The sequence below is a fragment of the Mus pahari genome, chromosome 3 (genome assembly GCF_900095145.1).
Source record: "Mus pahari chromosome 3, PAHARI_EIJ_v1.1, whole genome shotgun sequence".
Taxonomy (NCBI): Eukaryota; Metazoa; Chordata; class Mammalia; order Rodentia; family Muridae; genus Mus; species Mus pahari.
In genome coordinates this window covers 150,792,455-150,809,402 of record NC_034592.1, presented here as the reverse complement: position 1 = coordinate 150,809,402, position 16,948 = coordinate 150,792,455, and the positions used below count along the sequence as shown (strand labels likewise).

General features: G+C 52.2%; 1 protein-coding gene across 5 annotated transcripts in view; it reads left to right on the top strand.

Annotated features, from left to right (window-relative positions):
* Window positions 1-16,327, top strand: part of Nfatc2 (nuclear factor of activated T cells 2) — a 123,712-nt gene extending 107,385 nt beyond the window's left edge. For 3 of the 5 annotated variants that reach the window (XM_021194624.2, XM_021194621.2, XM_021194619.2), the window contains exon 10: window positions 15,409-16,327. In XM_021194624.2, coding sequence (XP_021050283.1) covers window positions 15,409-15,464 — 56 coding nt within the window. In that variant the 3' untranslated portion in view covers window positions 15,465-16,327. Of the gene's footprint in view, window positions 1-8,868; window positions 8,955-15,408 lie in introns of all 5 variants that reach the window. The other 2 variants (XM_021194622.2, XM_021194620.2) reach the window with 1 other exon arrangement.
* Window positions 16,328-16,948: the final 621 nt, after the last annotated feature.

Genomic DNA, 16,948 nt, shown 5'->3' with positions numbered 1-16,948 from the left:
GGTGCTCACTCACTGCAGGGGCTGGTGCTCACTTACTGCAGGGGCTGGTGCTCCCTGCAGGGGCTGGTGCTCACTCACTGCAGGGGCTGGTGCTCACTCACTGCAGGGGCTGGTGCTCACTCACTGCAGGGGCTGGTGCTCACTCACTGCAGGGGCTGGTGCTCACTGTAGGGGCTGATGCTCACTCACTGCAGGGGCTGGTGCTCACTCACTGCAGGGGCTGATGCTCACCGCAGGGGCTGATGCTCACTCACTGCAGAGGCTGGTGCTCACTCAGTGCAGGGGCTGGTGCTCACTGCAGGGGCTGGTGCTCACTGCAATGGCTGGAGTTTACAGACTTCTAGGAGTTGATAGAGTCTTTTGAATTATCAGCTTTATTGGGTACCTAAAAATGAATTGATCCCAAACTGACTAAATAGCTCCCTCTATCTCTTCCTAACATGTGGATTGGGTTGGAGTCAGCTCTTACATGTGGAAAGGGATAGCCCTGGGTGCAGTTAGCTTGAAGATTTTGCTTGGCTCACCCACACAGTGTGTGTGTGTGTGTGTGTGTGTGTGTGTGTGTGTTTTAAATAGATTAGATGCCAGCACTAAAGAAGCAGGGAATTGTACGGGGGTGGGGGGAGAAGGATTTTCAGGGTCCATAGAAAAGTGAAGGACCTGGCTACTTGGGACCTGCATTCCAACTCAGCAGCCGTCAGAGTCAAGGCAGGCAGGTCCCAGATATAGTGGCTGCTGAGGACACAGCCTCTCCTGCATTCACGCCCCTACCACCTATGTCATGCTGGCAGACTGGGGTCTGGACGACTTAGCATCAGAGCATGTATTGGTCTTGCTGTAGTTGGCTGGCCTTGTCCTGTCCCATGGAGACCTGTGGGCTTTTTTTTTTTTTTTTTTCCGAGACAGGGTTTCTCTGTGTAACCCTGGCTGTCCTAAAACTCACTCTGTAGACCTGCCTGGCCTTGAACTCAGAAATCCGCCTGCCTCTGCCTCCCAAGTCCTGGAATTAAAGGCTTGCACCACCACTGCCCAGATTACCCATCGGCATTTAATATGAGATTCATTCCAGAAGCATAATGGGCCCTGTGGGTGGCTAAGGCATGACCTGCACAGGTGGGGACCTGGGAAAGCTCTCTTGGCCTCTGCCAGCCTGCTGCCTTCTTCCTCGTGCCTGGGGACCTTTAAGTGGGTAAGACTTTTAAAAGTCTCTCTGTGCATATGTGTACATGCATGTGTTTGTGTGTGCACATGTGTGTACGTGTGCACTCGTGTCTGTGGAGGTTAGAATCTTCTTGTCACCTTATTTTTTTGAGGCAGTGTCTCTCACTGATCTGGCTGGCCAGTGAACCCCAAGAACCCACCTATCTTCCAGGACTGGGATTATCAACCGTGAACGGCCCCGCAGGTCCCGCCTTTTTACCTGAGTTCTGGGTCTTCCTGCTTATGCAGCAGGCACTTACTACTGAGCCAATTCCCAGACCGACTTGTTTCCTTTTATTTTATCCTGCGTTTGTGTTATAGTGGCTGCCCTGGTTCTGCGTTTGTCATACCCCACACTGCTCTGTTGCTTCTCTATACTAAACAGCTGTCCTCCCCCCCAAATGCTTCATAAGGATGAGTTTATCACAGCAGGTATTTAACCATTTTTACTGTGAGAAACAGAAACTTGATGGTTTGTCCTGTGGAATTTCTCCTGGCCCAGTTTCTTTCAACCTTTTCGGCCTGGTCCACTGCCTCTGGCGCCCTGTAGTTAGCAGCCATTTGAGAGGTGTGACAGTCACAGGAGGTGGTGCATCTTCACTTTGGGGGTGTGTGGCTTCAGGTGGCCGCTATCCTTGGAGGTTAGGAGCACTTGCTAGGGAATGCCTCCCTCCACAAATGCCCTGGTTAACTGCGCTGGGTGACCTCTCTTCCCATCCAGCCATTCCTTCCTCTCCTGTGAGCTGGAAAACATCTATAAAGGGAAACTTCCCTGCACCCACAATGGGAGAATTCAGATAGATGGGGAAGGCAGATGAATGCCCCGATTCTTCCCCGTTATTTACCATTTTAAAAAAAAACCATAGGTCAGTTTGTTAATATGCTTCCTTAGTGATCAGTCAGGGCTGTTTGTGCGTGACTTATTTGGAGCCATTATGAACTCATGGCCTTACCATAACTGATGTTTTAAGGTTTGAATGGCCGGTTTGAGCAGGTCCTTTTGTCCCTGTTATGGGCTAGATCTAAATAAGGACTTCCTACCCTCTCTTCCTGTGCGTAGCAATGTGCCGGAGGCTTCGGGCAGAAAAGAGTCCTATGTGCAGACCGAGCCTTGCACGTTCTACCAGCTATATCAACAATACAAATATTATAAGAACCAAAATTACATACGACCCATTGATACTCCTCGAGGACAAATTTAAACCAGAGTCATTCTGACCTCTGAGCCCCTCTAATGGTTTAAAGAAGGCTGACTGGCTGTAATTGGCTCCGTCATGTCTCTCTAAAAGAACCTGAGATGGCTCAGCTGACAGAGTGGGAGAGACCCTGGCTTTCTGCAATCCCAGTCCTGGTGAGGTGGAGGCAGGAGGATTATGAGTTCAGCATCATCACTGGCTTACATAAGGAGCCCAAGGCTAACCCTGGGCTACCTGACCTAGTCTCCAAAAAATAAGAACTTTAAAAAAAAAAAAAAAAAAAAAAAAACTCCCTTTTACCAATTACCATTGTCATTCTCAAGCGTGTGGAATGTTTAATGATGTGAAATGCAGTGCTCACAGTTTTGATTGTAGAAGATCATTATATAATATATACTTTATAAGATTACATGTTAGCTACGGTGTGGTGTGTGTGATATATATGTCATCCTGGGTCCAAGGAGAGAACCGAGTCTGGCCGACTTGGTGTCGAGTCACTTTCTATGTAATCCTGCCCTGCCCCCTCCCTGTGGCATCTCACGCTCCGTGAGAGGTCCCTGTGCTGTATATGGTGTTCCATGGTTTGGGCTCTACCCCTCACAGCGTGTGGTTTTGTCAGTGAACAGCTGGCTCTGATTCAGCCATGATGGGATTAAGGCTGCCTCGTCCAAGGGGCAGCTACCAGGCCTCGAGCAAGCATGGTTCCCGAACTCAGCAAGTTCTCTTAAACCCACCCTCACTCCAGGCCTGTAGGGAGCACCCTGGATTCCATGCTGGGGGTCCCTCTTTCTTTCTGAGCAGCCATCTAAACAGTCGGCTTGGTTTTTAGGCCTGAGAGCCCTCCTGGAAAGCAGCTTCTCTATGCAGTTTCCTGGAATTCGATTTCTGCTTTCCACCACACCGCTTACTGGGCGGGCCATCCTGCTGATGCTTCCAGGTGCTTCTCCTTGCTGTTAGAGACAGCACTGTCTGGAATTGCCTGCTCCCCCCCCCCCCAGGCCCCTTGACAGAGCTCTAGCTAGTTGAAAACACTGCCCAGTGGAGATGCCAGGTTGGCATGGGTCAGAGACGAGGATGCAGGGATCAGGCCCCACAACACTGTCCTGTATTGCTTGCATCTTACAGACTGAACTTCTCTCTCTGGGGTGCTACAGAGGGTAAGCGGTTCCTTCACCACCCCCATCCCCACCCCCACCCAGCAGCCCTTGCCTGCCTTCCACCTCTGCCTCTCACTTGAAATCAGAGGCTCAGGGTTGCTACGTTTACTCATCCTGAGAGCTGGGGACAGTTTGGAATGAGGCATTTTTCTCAGAAGCCCCGAGGCCTTGCAAGTAAGTTGTCTGGGTGCTGGCTGCTTCCCGAGGCCTGTGTTTTGTGGCTTTGGGTGACTCAGAATTCTAGTCCGCACGTGGTCAGCCTGAGGCAGCTGGCACTCTGTGAGAGCAGGGAAGGCCTGTGGGGACAGGAGGTGATTTGTACTTTGGACCCCCCCACTCTGAAGATATGGTTACTCCCAAGGGGAAGGTCCTTAGAAGCAGGAAGAGGGCCATGTGGATGTAGGATGGATGTAGGGCGAGAGTCAGCCGTCTTCTGTAGTGGTTCCCATATTACAGATAAGGACATTGAGGCTTGAGGCTTTGAAAACAGGCTTTTTTTTTTTTTTTTTTTTTTTTTGCCTCAATGCCTGTGACATCATATTGGCTGGGTCTTAGCCATCACCAGTGCCCTCCAAAGCCGGAAGTTAGGAATGCCTGTAGTCACCTTTACAGAGGTGTCCCAGAACAGTCCCATGAAGGGACGTGGCAGATTTGGAGCCCAGCAGACTGGCTATGAACAGGGTCTTCGCTTGTCCTGAGTCCCTTCCCTCTGTATGTGGCCCCATACTGAGCAGTAGACATCTGCCCTCCCCGAGTCGGATGGACAGCTGCCAAGTAAGGCCACTAGCTGGAGAAAGCTGGAGGCTGGTGAGGATGCCAGGGGGACTGAGAAAGATGGGTAAGGATGCAAACAGGCAAGGCAGAGCTGACGGCAGCATCTGCTCTTTGGGTAAAGCCTGCCACAGGCTAGTCCTGTGGTCCTGGGCAGGAAGTCCCTTAACCTTGAAGCCTGCAAGTGGGTGTGGCTTGGGACATCGTGGAGGAATTACTTTGGTAAAACAAGCCTCTTGAGATGGCAGCAGTCACTCGGGTTGTGTAACAAGATCTCACAGACATCTCTCCCCTCAGAGTTCTGGGGGTGAATGCCTAAGATCAGGGTAGTGTGGACAGGGACCCCATCTTTAAACGCCACCACACAAGGATAAACAGCTCACAATACCAATCTGAGGGTCAGAGTGAGTTTGTAGCAAGTTCTCAGGAGGAGGGTTGAACTGAGTGGATGAACAGGGGTGAAGGCTGTGTCTGAGTCAAAGACACAGACAGCCTCTGAGGCGGAAGTACCAGCACTGGGCCGATGGCTGTCACTAGAGGAGACTTAAGATAGGGGCTAGGCCTCATGTGAATCCTGTGGGGCTTCTTTCCAGGCAGGTAAAAGGGATCTGGAATGTAGGAGGGAGGCTCCAGTGCCTGGAGTAGCCTGTGGTAAAGGGAAGACTTTAAATGCCCAGAATACAGAACAGATGTGGTGGCGGGCAGCATAGCATAGCCCAGGGGTCTGTGCAGAGGGAGTGGGTTTACCTTGGCATTGGAAATAGTAACTAAGACTACTGTGTGTGTGCGTGTGTGTGTGTGTGTGTGTGTGTGTGTGTGTGTGTAGGGGACTCAGCTATGAGCCAGTGGTGGCTCTTGTGGAAGACATAGAAGTATCTAGAAGGTGAACTTATGGGAAGGTTAGAAACTACCCAGTCACTTGGCATATGATAGTAAGGTCTCTTGAAGCTGGTTCAGGAGTTGGGGACCTCATCCACAGAGGCGGGACCCTGTGTGACCTGTGATGTGAGGTCTGGGGCTTGGAGTGGGAGGGGCTTTCTTACTGCCTCTGTTCCCACCTGCTACTCCGGAAGGAGGCTTGAGCTGCCCTCCTCTGGCCTCCATCCCACCCCATGCGCTCATGCAATCTCAGAAGTCGAGATGCAGACCTTGACGAAGCCTTTCAACCCCAGTGAGAATCATGGCTTCCCAGTTAGCTATGTCTTCATCTCGTTTGTGGTCGCAGCCGCGCTGTGGGTTCGGATGGCTGTTTCCTGAACTCTGGCTCCCGGCACCCTGCACCTTGCAACAGCCCCCATGTCAAAGCAGTGAAGATACGGCAGTCCTTGCTTCACAGCTCGTCTTCTTGAAGAGTCTGGGGTGGGCCACGGTGGCAGGAGGGAGGAGGAGCTGACGCTGCTCTGTTCAAGCGGGCCTTATGCTCTGCTGGCTGCAGAAGCGCCTGCGTGGTCACTTGATTGACAGGAGACATTCTGCCGAGCCCGGGGCTTGATTGGACAGAGAGGCTGCACTTCCTGGTGTTTCTTCCCAGGCTTCCCGTCTCTGTGCAGAGATCTGAGTGTCCTGGGAGCAGGCTCTCTACCTGGCCCACTGGGGTGTCAGAGCCATCAGACTGCGCATGCTCTCTCAACCTGCTTCTGTCCCCCTTTGGCTCCACAACTCCGCACACAGCACTTTCCCACCCATGCCGGGACGTCTACGCATGTGCGTCTGTGGCCCCAGGAGTCAGGAGGCTAGCCAGATGATGGCTCCGTGACTCTTTGTGTGTTTTCATGGTAATCACTGTAGCTTCAGCAAATCAGTTCTTTACTGCCTGTTCCACAGCGCTCGCTCAAGGGTAGGAGGAGAGCACCCTGGTTAGGCTTCCTGCTGTAGTCTTGTAGGAGGCCCCCAAATTGGGCCAATGGCTTTGGGGAGGTAGTCTGAGTAGCGTGGAGCTCTTATACAATGCCTCATGATGTCCATCTCTGTATTCCCAGGAACTAACCAGAACCCTCTCAGGGGTCTGCGGAGCCTGCTTCCTGTTGGAACATGCAGGGAAACAGAATGGTATTCTTAGTTTTCAGAGGGTCACAGGCCCCCTTCTCCTCTTCATGAGAAGACCGTAGGTGGCATGGCAAGGCACAGCTCGTGCCATAGAGCTGTCCACATTGCTGTGGCACGCTTGGGGAAACTGAGGCTCCGTGAGAGACCCTATGAGAAACCATGCTGCTCTCATTCCAGAAGCTTCCAAAAGGTAGTCAGCATCCTTACTCGGGGCATCCTGAAGGTCTTTCAAATTTGGGAAACCCTAAATGGGAGTCCCTGGGGCTGGCTCCTGGCTGGCAGGGTCCCCAGTTCAGGAGTATGGGATAAAGGGGTTTGGGGCCTCTGGTGCGTAGATACCAGAGGAAGGTGGGTGGGAGCTGTAGGGGTTAGGCCACGTCATGGCTTCTCAGGGAGCCTTCCTTTCCTGGCCTCAATAACGTGGTCTGAGAACAGGGGTTCCACTAAACGTCGAGCCAGGAGAGAGGCTGCAGCCGGGGCGCCTGCACTTCAGCAGCACAGAGGGGCGGGTGTTTGGAGTCAAAGACCCAACTTGAGTTGTAGGCATCAGATCGAGAGAGGCCCTGCCTCTGGCTTCACGCCTCTGGCTTTCACCAACAGCAGCTGAGAAATCTTAACACTAACAGGAAGCCTCGCCTCAGCTCACACAAGCCTCGGTGATGAGGGACTCTGCCTTTTTGAGGTACAGGCTCCTCTTCTTTGGGACCAGCATTTGAGTCCATGGAGGCAGGATGGGCAAGCAGGACCTCCGGACTTAAGCCCCAAGTGTCCTGTCTGGCCTTGAATCCATGTGTGTAACAGCGCTTTTCCCTCAGGGCTGCTTAGCTTGGTGTTGTGGGGACACACTGAAACCCTTAGCCATATGGCATTTCTGACCTGTTTTTTCCAAGGGAACAGCAAGTGGTGGGGGGAGGAGGTGTCCTCCTGCTGACAGGCAGGGACCTAGTCTGGAACCCAAGCCAGTAATGACAGTCAGTCAGTCAGTCCCTGGGCAGCCCTAGGAACGTTTGTGGCGAGTGGAATGCCGGCTGTAGGAAGGGGTCAGCAAACGCCAAGTTCCCACAGTGAGAACAAGGTTGGTGACATAGGGTAGTTGATGATGTGCCTGCCTAGCGAGCCCTGGGGTTGGCACCACATATAATCAGATATGCTGGTACATGCCTGTAGTCTCACTATAGGCAGATCAGAGGTTCGAGGTCATTCTTAGCTCCACACTTAAAGCCAGACTAAGAAACACATGACCCAGTATCAAAGAAAAATGTAAATTGAAACAGAAGCTGAGTACACTGGGAATGCGGGGAGTCGGAATTGGAGAGGTACAGCTTTTGAGTCTATAGAGGCAGTGAGAAGGTCCAGACAGCGCTTCGAAGCCATATAAAGTCTGAGCCATACAGAAGACATCCTAAGTGTACGGTTCGGGGATGCTGGCCTGAGCTTAAAACCGCTAATGTGGCCATGGTGGGAGGCTTATGCCTGACAACACCTGCTCTGGGTTCTGGGTTCTGGGGAGCTGACATAGAGCAGGCAGGGAAAGCCAGCCATAGCTGCCTCGGGACCTCATGCTCCTCAAACACTGGATAGCAGCCATCTGTGTCTCAAGAGAGACGGGGAGAGACAGGGTCCCCACATCACTTACTGCACCATGAGAGCAAATGAGCATAAGCCCTACAATCCCAGGACCACTGGGAACCAACCTCACCTCCTTAGAAGTTCAGGCCTGGCTTATAAATGCTGGGAAACCCTCTGTCCCTTGGATGAAGCCCCCAGGGGGCCCCAGGGAGTCCCAACTCTCCTTGAGAGTGGATTCTAGTTCAGTAGGGGAAGGGGATCCCCCCTACCTCCCAGAAACAAAGACCTCAGAGAACCCACAGTTCTTTGTATCAGGTCTCTGTGAACCCTCCAGAGGGGACAGGAAGCCAAGGACCCCGAAAGCTTGAGTGGATGAGAGAACACAACAGCTGGGTTTCAAAACAACAACAACAACAACAACAACGACCCCTGATCAGAGAGGTCCCATCCTCCTCAGGGGTCTTCATTGCTCTGGGGGGCAAACAGCTTTAGACAGAGTAACTTTGGGGGGCTTTTAAGGAATGTATGTTTGATCTCTGAGGTCACAGTAGAGGGTCCCTCCTGGGCTTCCTTTTTTCTGGGCTCTAGAGGAAGCCAATTTTATTTCATCTCTGTGACAGGCCCTAGGGACTGGCAAGAGGCCTTCGGTATTGCTTAGAGGCATGCCTGATCCCTCATCTTGCTGAAGTATTTTGCCTCAGGGACCGCCACCCCGTATTTGCATAAAGTCCCTGTCTCGGGGCTACTGAGCTCAGTGGCTGGGTTCATCCAGGCCTGAAGTTAAGATAATACAGAACCAGCCTGAAACTCCAGTCCAAGGGTGAGGTTCCGTCCTGGGTTGTGTAGCTGGAAACAAATTGGAAGCATGATAGAGTTCAAAGGTAACTTTTCCTTTTCTTCTCAAAAACGGTTTTGCACATCTCTTTCAGAGTTGATAGACACACACCTTAGCTGGATACAAAACATATTATGAGACCCAGTGACTGGTCTTTGATCCGAGAAATCAAAGTGAAAGGTAATGATTCTTCTACTTCTCCCTGGGGTCTCCAGCTGTGTTTTCTCACCCGAGCTCACCATTTAAGTCACAGAGAATGTGCCAACCGCAAGACCCTCTGTTCTCATTGGTCAACTGTCCTTGCCATTCCCACTCCTACTCTCTCGAGGGCGGGACAGCTCCAAGATTCTCGTTCTGTGTGGTGGTGGTGGGGGGGAGGACACAAGGGTTTGCATGCTGTCCTGGGGGACCCTGTACCCTACAGGAGTGGCCTTCAGGGCCAGTCATTCTAAGACAGTGCTGGGTACACTCAGCTTTCTTTCAGTAGAATTTCTTTCTCTGAACTAAGTAGAAGCCCTAGGAAGCCAGTCAGGAAATGCATCATGTTAGCCATGGCTTAAAGGGTTTGGCCTTTAAGTTATTGCTAATGTGTGCTGACCCATGACCAGGAGAGAGAGCGTGGGTTTCCCAGAGTTCACAGTGCTCTTGCCTGGCTCCCCCGCTCTCCATCCAACTTCACTGGCTCCGGCCTCTGGGGCTGCGTAGAAGGGTCAGGTGGTCAAATCAGACTGGCTGGGGCAAGCTTGGTAGGCTTTCTGACAACATAGTCCCCTTGGATGAAGGAGAAAGTTGACGTTCCTGTGCCCTCACTGAGCTCTCTGGGCAGTGGTTAAGTTGGCATATTGGGGTGCCAGGCCATGTCCAGCTTCCATTTCTTTTTGTCAGTGAGAGCAACCCCCCTTACCTCTCAGGAAAGGTCTGGAGGTCCTGGCAGAGTCACACTAAAATCCCAGTCAAAAACAGTGAAGAAGGTGGGCAGTGGTGGCACATGCCTTTAACCCCAGCACTGGGGACGCAGAGGCCAGCTTGGTCTACAGTGTCAGGACAGCCAGGGTTACACAGAGAAACTGTCTTGAAAAAGTTCAGCAACAACAACAAAGCCAGAATAGTGAGTAAAATCCCACAGATGAGCTGGCAGCTCAGACCCCCCATGTCCCTGACGACAAGGGATGAAGGCATCCCAGCTCCATAGTGAACCCTTTATGGGAAGACGAGGTGCCCATCCCATCCAACAACAGGGATTCAAACTTCGTTGTGGTGAGAGCATTCACTGTATCAGACATCCCCAGACGAGCATCCGCCATGGCCCAGGAACCAGGCTGATAAAGACTGGAGATATTTTATGCTGAGAGCGAGGAGGCCCTGGCGCGTGGTGCTTCTTGAGCCTGGGAACTTGGCAGATGATCCAACCGCCAGCCTCCCTCTGACCCCAGCACTCGGTCTGGCCCTTGACCTGTCACAGATTCCGTCTTTCCCACTGAGCCTATATGGATGGCCTGGGTATGCTCTATTAAATTCTCTAGAGGTCTTAGGCATCCAGAGCCCAGGAAGGGGGTGCTAAGAAAAGGTGCAAGGACATTTCTGCAGAAAGTAACTCTCATAACCATGTCCCCAGATTGTGAGTGACAGGGAAGGCCAGTACTTCAGACCAAGAGCTCTTCTTTGGCTCTGGAGGAGACTCCCCCCAGAGCTACCCCCACATCAGCAGATGGGATGTCTTCCTGACCTGGGCACAGTCAAGGAGGCGGGGATCCAGATCTAGAAGAGCCTCCAGCTTCCTGTCCTGGCTGCAGGAGGGGATCTCTGGCTACACTTTGACCTGATGGTAGAAAACAGAGATCGCGATAGAAGCAGTGGGGTCTCCCTGTTGCTTCCTGCAGGTGCCATTCCAGAGTCAGCAGCTAAGGGGGTGGGCTGTAGTCAGAACCCCTGAGAGTCCCTGGCTTTGCACCTCTACACGGGGGCGACCTTCCATCTGCAAGCTGAAGTTTTAAGGACCTCGTGCTCTGTTAAAGACAGGAGGACAGCAAGATGTCCTGATGAATCCCTCGGATAACTCCGTTCTAGCATCTAGAATAGCAGCCCTCAACCTGTGGGTCCTGACCCCCCACAGGGATTGCATGTTAGATATCTGTAAGTCATTCATATCTGCATACAATTCATAACAGTAGCAAAATAACAAGTTATAAAGTAGCAACAGGATAATGTTATGGCCTGAGGTCACCATAACCTGAGGAAATATATTAAAGGGACTCCGGATTAGGAAGGTTGAGAGCCATCCACTGCTCTAGAACTTTACCACTAAACTAACCCAGGATAATTGTTAAGTAATACTGGTTGATGCTCTGGCTTCCCCAGATTTTTGAACCCCAAAGTAGGCAAAGAAAAATGTTTCACCTCTGTGCCATTGGCAAACTATGGTGGTGAGGCTTGATTTGGCCCCACTTCTGTTTTGTCAATAAAGTTTTATTGAGGCACATTGATGTTGATTTGCCTATAGCTGTCTTAGCAGTTGAGAGAGGGCCCAGCCTCCACAAATCTGAAAACAGTGCCTAATCCTTTACCACAGGTATCTGTTAGGCCCTGGCATGGGCCTTTTAATGTCTGATTCATGTTCTAAGAGTTTGTAGTGTCTGTTTGTATATGAACGGCTGTCAATGATAGTGAGAAATACAATGATTTTGATGCACTTAAAATCTGTCCATCTTTCCTGGTGGTAGCCTCAGGGGTCAGTCTTAAAGTCACACTGAAGTTAGAGACATGGCCCTCCTCAGTCCTGTCCCTAATGGGGCTGGCAGCAACGACAGGCTCTCCCTCACCTGTCCTGTTCTTAGAATATGGTACTCTCTGCACAGAATACAGCAAGGATTCTGGGGCTGCAGACACAAAAAGGGGTGAATACTGAACCCCACAGAACAATTTACTTTTGACCAGCCATGAGGACTTCAGACTGATTGAGTTAACATCGTGGGCTCTGGATTCAAATCTTTGCCTGCTACAGTCAGAGGACTGCCAGCCTCTACAGTATCTGTCCACAGAGTGATTACGTTAATAGGGCAGAGGTGAAAAATTAAAATAGCCCCACCACCCTCAGAAAATCCAAAAGATCATTCTTTTGTCGATAAAATTTCTAGGTCAGTAATAGCCCACCCACCCCCCAACCCAGTTCTACACACTCACAATCTGTGAGACATGGGTTCCATGCTGAGGGGAGGGATCAGGACAGATAGAAAGTTGATATAGGCAGTGGGTGGGACCACGTGGGGACCCACGGCCCAAGGTGGGGAGAGAATGAAGCTAGCAGAGGGGAGACATTCGGAGGATTTATGGGAGGGATAAAAGGGAATCAGACCTCTGAGCCTCCCTTCGGGGCCATACTCAACTCTGACATGGGACCTGAAGTGTCTACCCCTTCTGAAGATCTGTGTCCCCATGCCATTACTGGGTACTTCTTATGTCCCAGGTACAGGATACAGCCAGGCACACACAGAAATAGCAAGTAGCCAGGAAGGGAGGGTACAGGAGAGAGAGCAAGCATGCCTGGCTGTGGGGAACCCCATGTCCGGGCAGGGATGGCATCAGCCTGGTGGGGGGACCAGAGGTTTCTGGTGGCATGAACTGGAAAGGTGGAGCATGTCATGCATGCTCGGACAGTGGTAGGAAGTGAGACCACAGAGGTACAGACTCCGGGGTCCAAGAGGGACTCTGGAAAGTCCCACCTGAGAGGGTAGGGGATTGGCCCAGAGCAGGAGTTTTAGAAAAAGGAGAATTTAATCATGAAGGAGAGGGTTAGGAAGGTGGACAGAAGACAGAGGAGGAACGTGGTGACAGGCCTGAGTTGGGGACTCTCCTTCCCAAAGGGAAGATAAAGGGCAGAAAGTCAGTCATGGTGTGCATCATGGACGACAGAGGGCTGTCCCCTGCCCTAGTGGCCCACGAGGGGGATACCTGGGTGGAGACGTTGAGCAGAGCCCCTCAGAACTCAGAGCCCGGGTGCTTAGCCTGACATAGAGCAATGTAATTGCCATCAACTGGTTGGTATGTGTTCTAGAACTTTCTCACCTGCAGCCAGGGGTACAAATTGGATTTTAGAAAGAAAAGCCAGCACCAGAAAGGTTACAGGAAGCGCTTCATCTCTCCCGCCAGCCTTCAATGCTAAAGGCCTGAAATGGGAATCGCTGGCTGAATGTCACTGGAAGGTAGCTTCCCGCTAGTGTGAAACACCTCACCTCAAGGGATGGCGACACCACCTCTCTCTGGCTGCTAGGAGGTTATCCAGCCTTCCGGTCCTTGCTTCCAGTCCTTGCTCCTCGGAGGGAGCGGACCCATGGCGAGGGCCCGCAGTGCCCAAAGCAATGCCTATCAGCTATTTTTTAGCAAACATGGGTTGTGGGGCCACCAGCTCACTGGGCCCTGACAGTCATACAAGGGGCAGAATTTGGGTTGGCATCCTGCACTCAGATTCCCCTTGGGGGCCCCCAGGAGTGAGCTGGTACCTGGAACTTAGCAGTACAGTCTCCTCCCACAGGGTCCGGTCAGCTGACCATGAGTCCAGCCCCCGAGGCCCGTTAACAGAGCTATTTAACATCTTGGAAATGTTTGTTATACTAAGGTCCCACGGTTCGTCCTGGAACATGCCCGACACATCTGGCAACCTGTTCTGCAAGCCCGCACCTGTCTATCCTGGGTACTGTGGTCGTTGACCTGATGTCTCCACGCTCACAGCGCTAGGAGATAGTAATATTTTTTGGATCCAGTTTGTAGGTTGGGAAACTGAGGCATGTAATGGTTATATCAGTAAAGCCAGGCTTGCAATCAATCAAGTTAGGTCAGAAGTGATATTCTGACCCCGACTCTGACTCCAGCAGGTACCTCAGGAACACTGAGCTGAGCCCAACCTTCCCAGGCAAAGCGCTGAGGGTACACCAGCGTGCTCCTGACTAGGCTGTGGAATGCCACCCACCAGGCTCAGTGCTGTTATCCACCTCACGGTTAAAATCCTCACAGTGACTCTTACAAGTCCACTCAGTGGTGCGTGCCTAGGATCCCAGCACTCGAGAGACAGAGGCAGGAGGATTACCCATCAGTTCAGGGCCAGCATAGTGTACATCATTAGTGCTTAGAATACCTGTCAAAGACCCATCACTCTCCTCCCCCCGCCCCCCCCCCCCCCTAAATTAAACGCCAACCCAGCCAATGCGATGGCTCGGTGGGTGAAGGTACTTGCTGCCGTGNAGAGGCAGGAGGATTACCCATCAGTTCAGGGCCAGCATAGTGTACATCATTAGTGCTTAGAATACCTGTCAAAGACCCATCACTCTCCTCCCCCCCCCCCCCCCCCCCCCCCAATTAAAAGCAAAACCAGCCAATGAGATGGCTCGGTGGGTGAAGGTACTTGCTGCCGTGGCCCATGTGGTGGGAAGAGAGGACAGACGTCAGCAGGTTGTCCTCTGAGCTCTGCTTGCACGCCATGACACATCCTTTGCCTCACCCCCAGCACACGAGTTAAATGTCAAAGAGAAGACAGAACAGTGATAAAGGACCGTGCTGCTGCAAGTCTCATTGTAGAGACACGGAGCCAGAGTCAAAGGCCAGCAGAGGCACAGGGCCGGTTCTGCTCAGAGACAAACCTGGATGTGCCTGCCCTAAAGACTGTACCTATTCATGTCCCTGTTGACATGGTGTCACAGACACATCGAGGCAGAGGCCTCCCTGGAGAAAGCACCTCAGACCCCATAGAGTCCAGAATGAGGAACGTCTCTGGTGGCTTCTCTGCCCTCGGTGCCGTTTCAATCTCGAACGCTGAGAGAACAGCTCAGATGAGAAACTGAGGCAGCTGTGGGGAGGAATCCCCTTCCCTCCCTTGCTTGGCTCAGTCGACAAACTGGCATGGAAGACGTGCACTTGCTCTGGGCACTGGCTGTGCAGCCTCCTGTAAGGGCTGGTGATGACAGTGGCTGATCTCTGGGGTGCTAGGGGGAGCCTTTGGCCAGATCCTCTGCGCCAGGATCTCCCCGCCCCATTGCAGTAACTCACACCTCAGAGGAGCTGCCCAGCTGGCACAGGCTAGACCGCTTCTCCATGCCAGGGGCTGGCGCCATGCCTACAGTTCCTATCAGAACCACATACTGACGAGGAGATGGCTCCCAATCCCCTCTGAGGACCCCTCCACTCCAGGAGCCTTGCAGCACAATCTTTGAGCAGTGGAGGACCCCTGGTTGTGCTGATTAAAAAAAAAAATAGAAATTTTAAGTGGGCAGTCAGTTAGCTAAGACTATTGACCCCCCCCCCGCAACCCCTCACCCCTTCTGTTTTTTAAGGACCCTGAATTTGGGGGTTTAAGAGGTTTCATTTTCTCGTCGGATGTGATAGGATCACATGCTACATGCTTTGAAGACATCACAGAAGCAGATTGGTAAACCCACAGTGGCTTAAGTATATGAACTAAGGGATAGAGCAGGGGAGAGCTGAACACATCACCACATGAGAAAGAAGCTGGGGGACTTGGGTGGGGCGGTGATGTATCACTGCGTAGGGAGGCATTTGTATTAAAATGGCTAAGTAGCATCTGATTGGATGCCTGGTTTGGGCTGTCATCTCACATCTTTTTAAAAATTCTCTCCCCCTCTTCTAGTTAATGAAATCATCAGGAAGGAGTTTTCAGGACCTCCCTCCCGAAATCAGACCTAGAAACAAACATAATCACGCGACGCCTTCTACTCTGGACCGCTTCTGTCTCCTCCTGCCGGCTATGACTGGAACACTGCGCATGCGCACAGTGCACGCAGTTGGTGTCAGAGCCTGGGAGCCTGCTGCCGCGCAAAGAGCATCTTAGCCGTTGTCCACGGTAACTGGACACAGAAAGCAACTGCCTGCTGACCAAAGCCTCATTCTCAACTCACCAGGATGCTGAGCCTGAGACGCCAGGCTGCGCTGGCTGGCGGGAGAACTGGAGGAACTGCGATAGCCCACAGGCATGGCTCCTATCTCTCGGGAAGGGTCTTCAGCCAGAGCAACCAAAAGCGCATGGCCCAAGAGTCTGGCGTCTGGGCTCCAGAATCCCAGGTCTCCGTAGGAGCTGAAACTGGACGCTCATCTGCGCACCAGCTGGGCCGCAGCAAAGCTTCATTTTGAATTTGCTCTTTCCAAAGCCAAACGGCCTTGCCCTGACAGGCCCACCTGCCCCAACTTCTCAGCCTTAAGTTATAACACACGTACGTGTTTGCCAGCTTCTCAGCCTTTGCTGTGTTCCTCTGCTTCAAAGAGCCAACCAAGGAGACCGTGGGCTGAGAGCCCTCTCGGCCAGCTATTCCCTAACCTGCTGCCTACACCAGACCTCTGAAGGTTCCCCTCCCCACCTCCTCCATCCAGAAGTCGGGAGAACCTTCTGGGTCCTTGCATTGACTGTTAAGGAGCTAAAACCACCAAACCCAGTCAAAACCTACAGGTGTCTGTCATGACTGCCACCAAACACAACAAGGGGGCTGGGATGTCCCACTGCCCTGGACTCGAAGCAGGAACGTGCTGGCTTCACCCTAGGTTTTTTTTTTTTTTTTAACCTGAATTCATGTAAAGCCTCCATAGACTCCTGAACGCTGCTGCATGAGCTGTGACTCAGGCGGATCCACCCCAGCATATGCCTTAGTGTGATCAAGTCCGGCCTGGCCAGGTTGTGTGTCCTGTGGGATTCGCCACACACACTGCCTGCTTCAGGCGGTCCTCCATGGTCTTCCTCCTGGTTCAGTTTAATTCTTCCAACAGAGTTCCCCCCAATCGTGTGCGCAAGACCGTCCTCCCCCCTTTGCCTTCATCCCAGATGTCCCTGTTGAGCATCTTTTTAAAGTGACTTTCTCGGCAGAGGACCCGAGAAGCAAGCTACAGTGGCTAAGTACCCACGGTTGGTTTCTTACGCCCTGGCTTTCTTGTCAAAGTCATCTGAAAGGAAATGGCTGGAGCTGGGCCAGCTGTGGCTGGTTCTCCTGACGGAGACCCCATGCCCAGTGTTCAGCTTGAACATGCAGAGTGTGGCTTTGTGGTCAGGACCTAGCGTGTCTCCCCCTTGCTGCAGCCCCAGGCTTTCCTTCCACCAACTCCATGTGTAGACCTGAGCAGAATTCTCTTGTGAACCCAGAATGTCTGTAAGACGTTGGGTACTAAGCCGCTATGATTCTAAG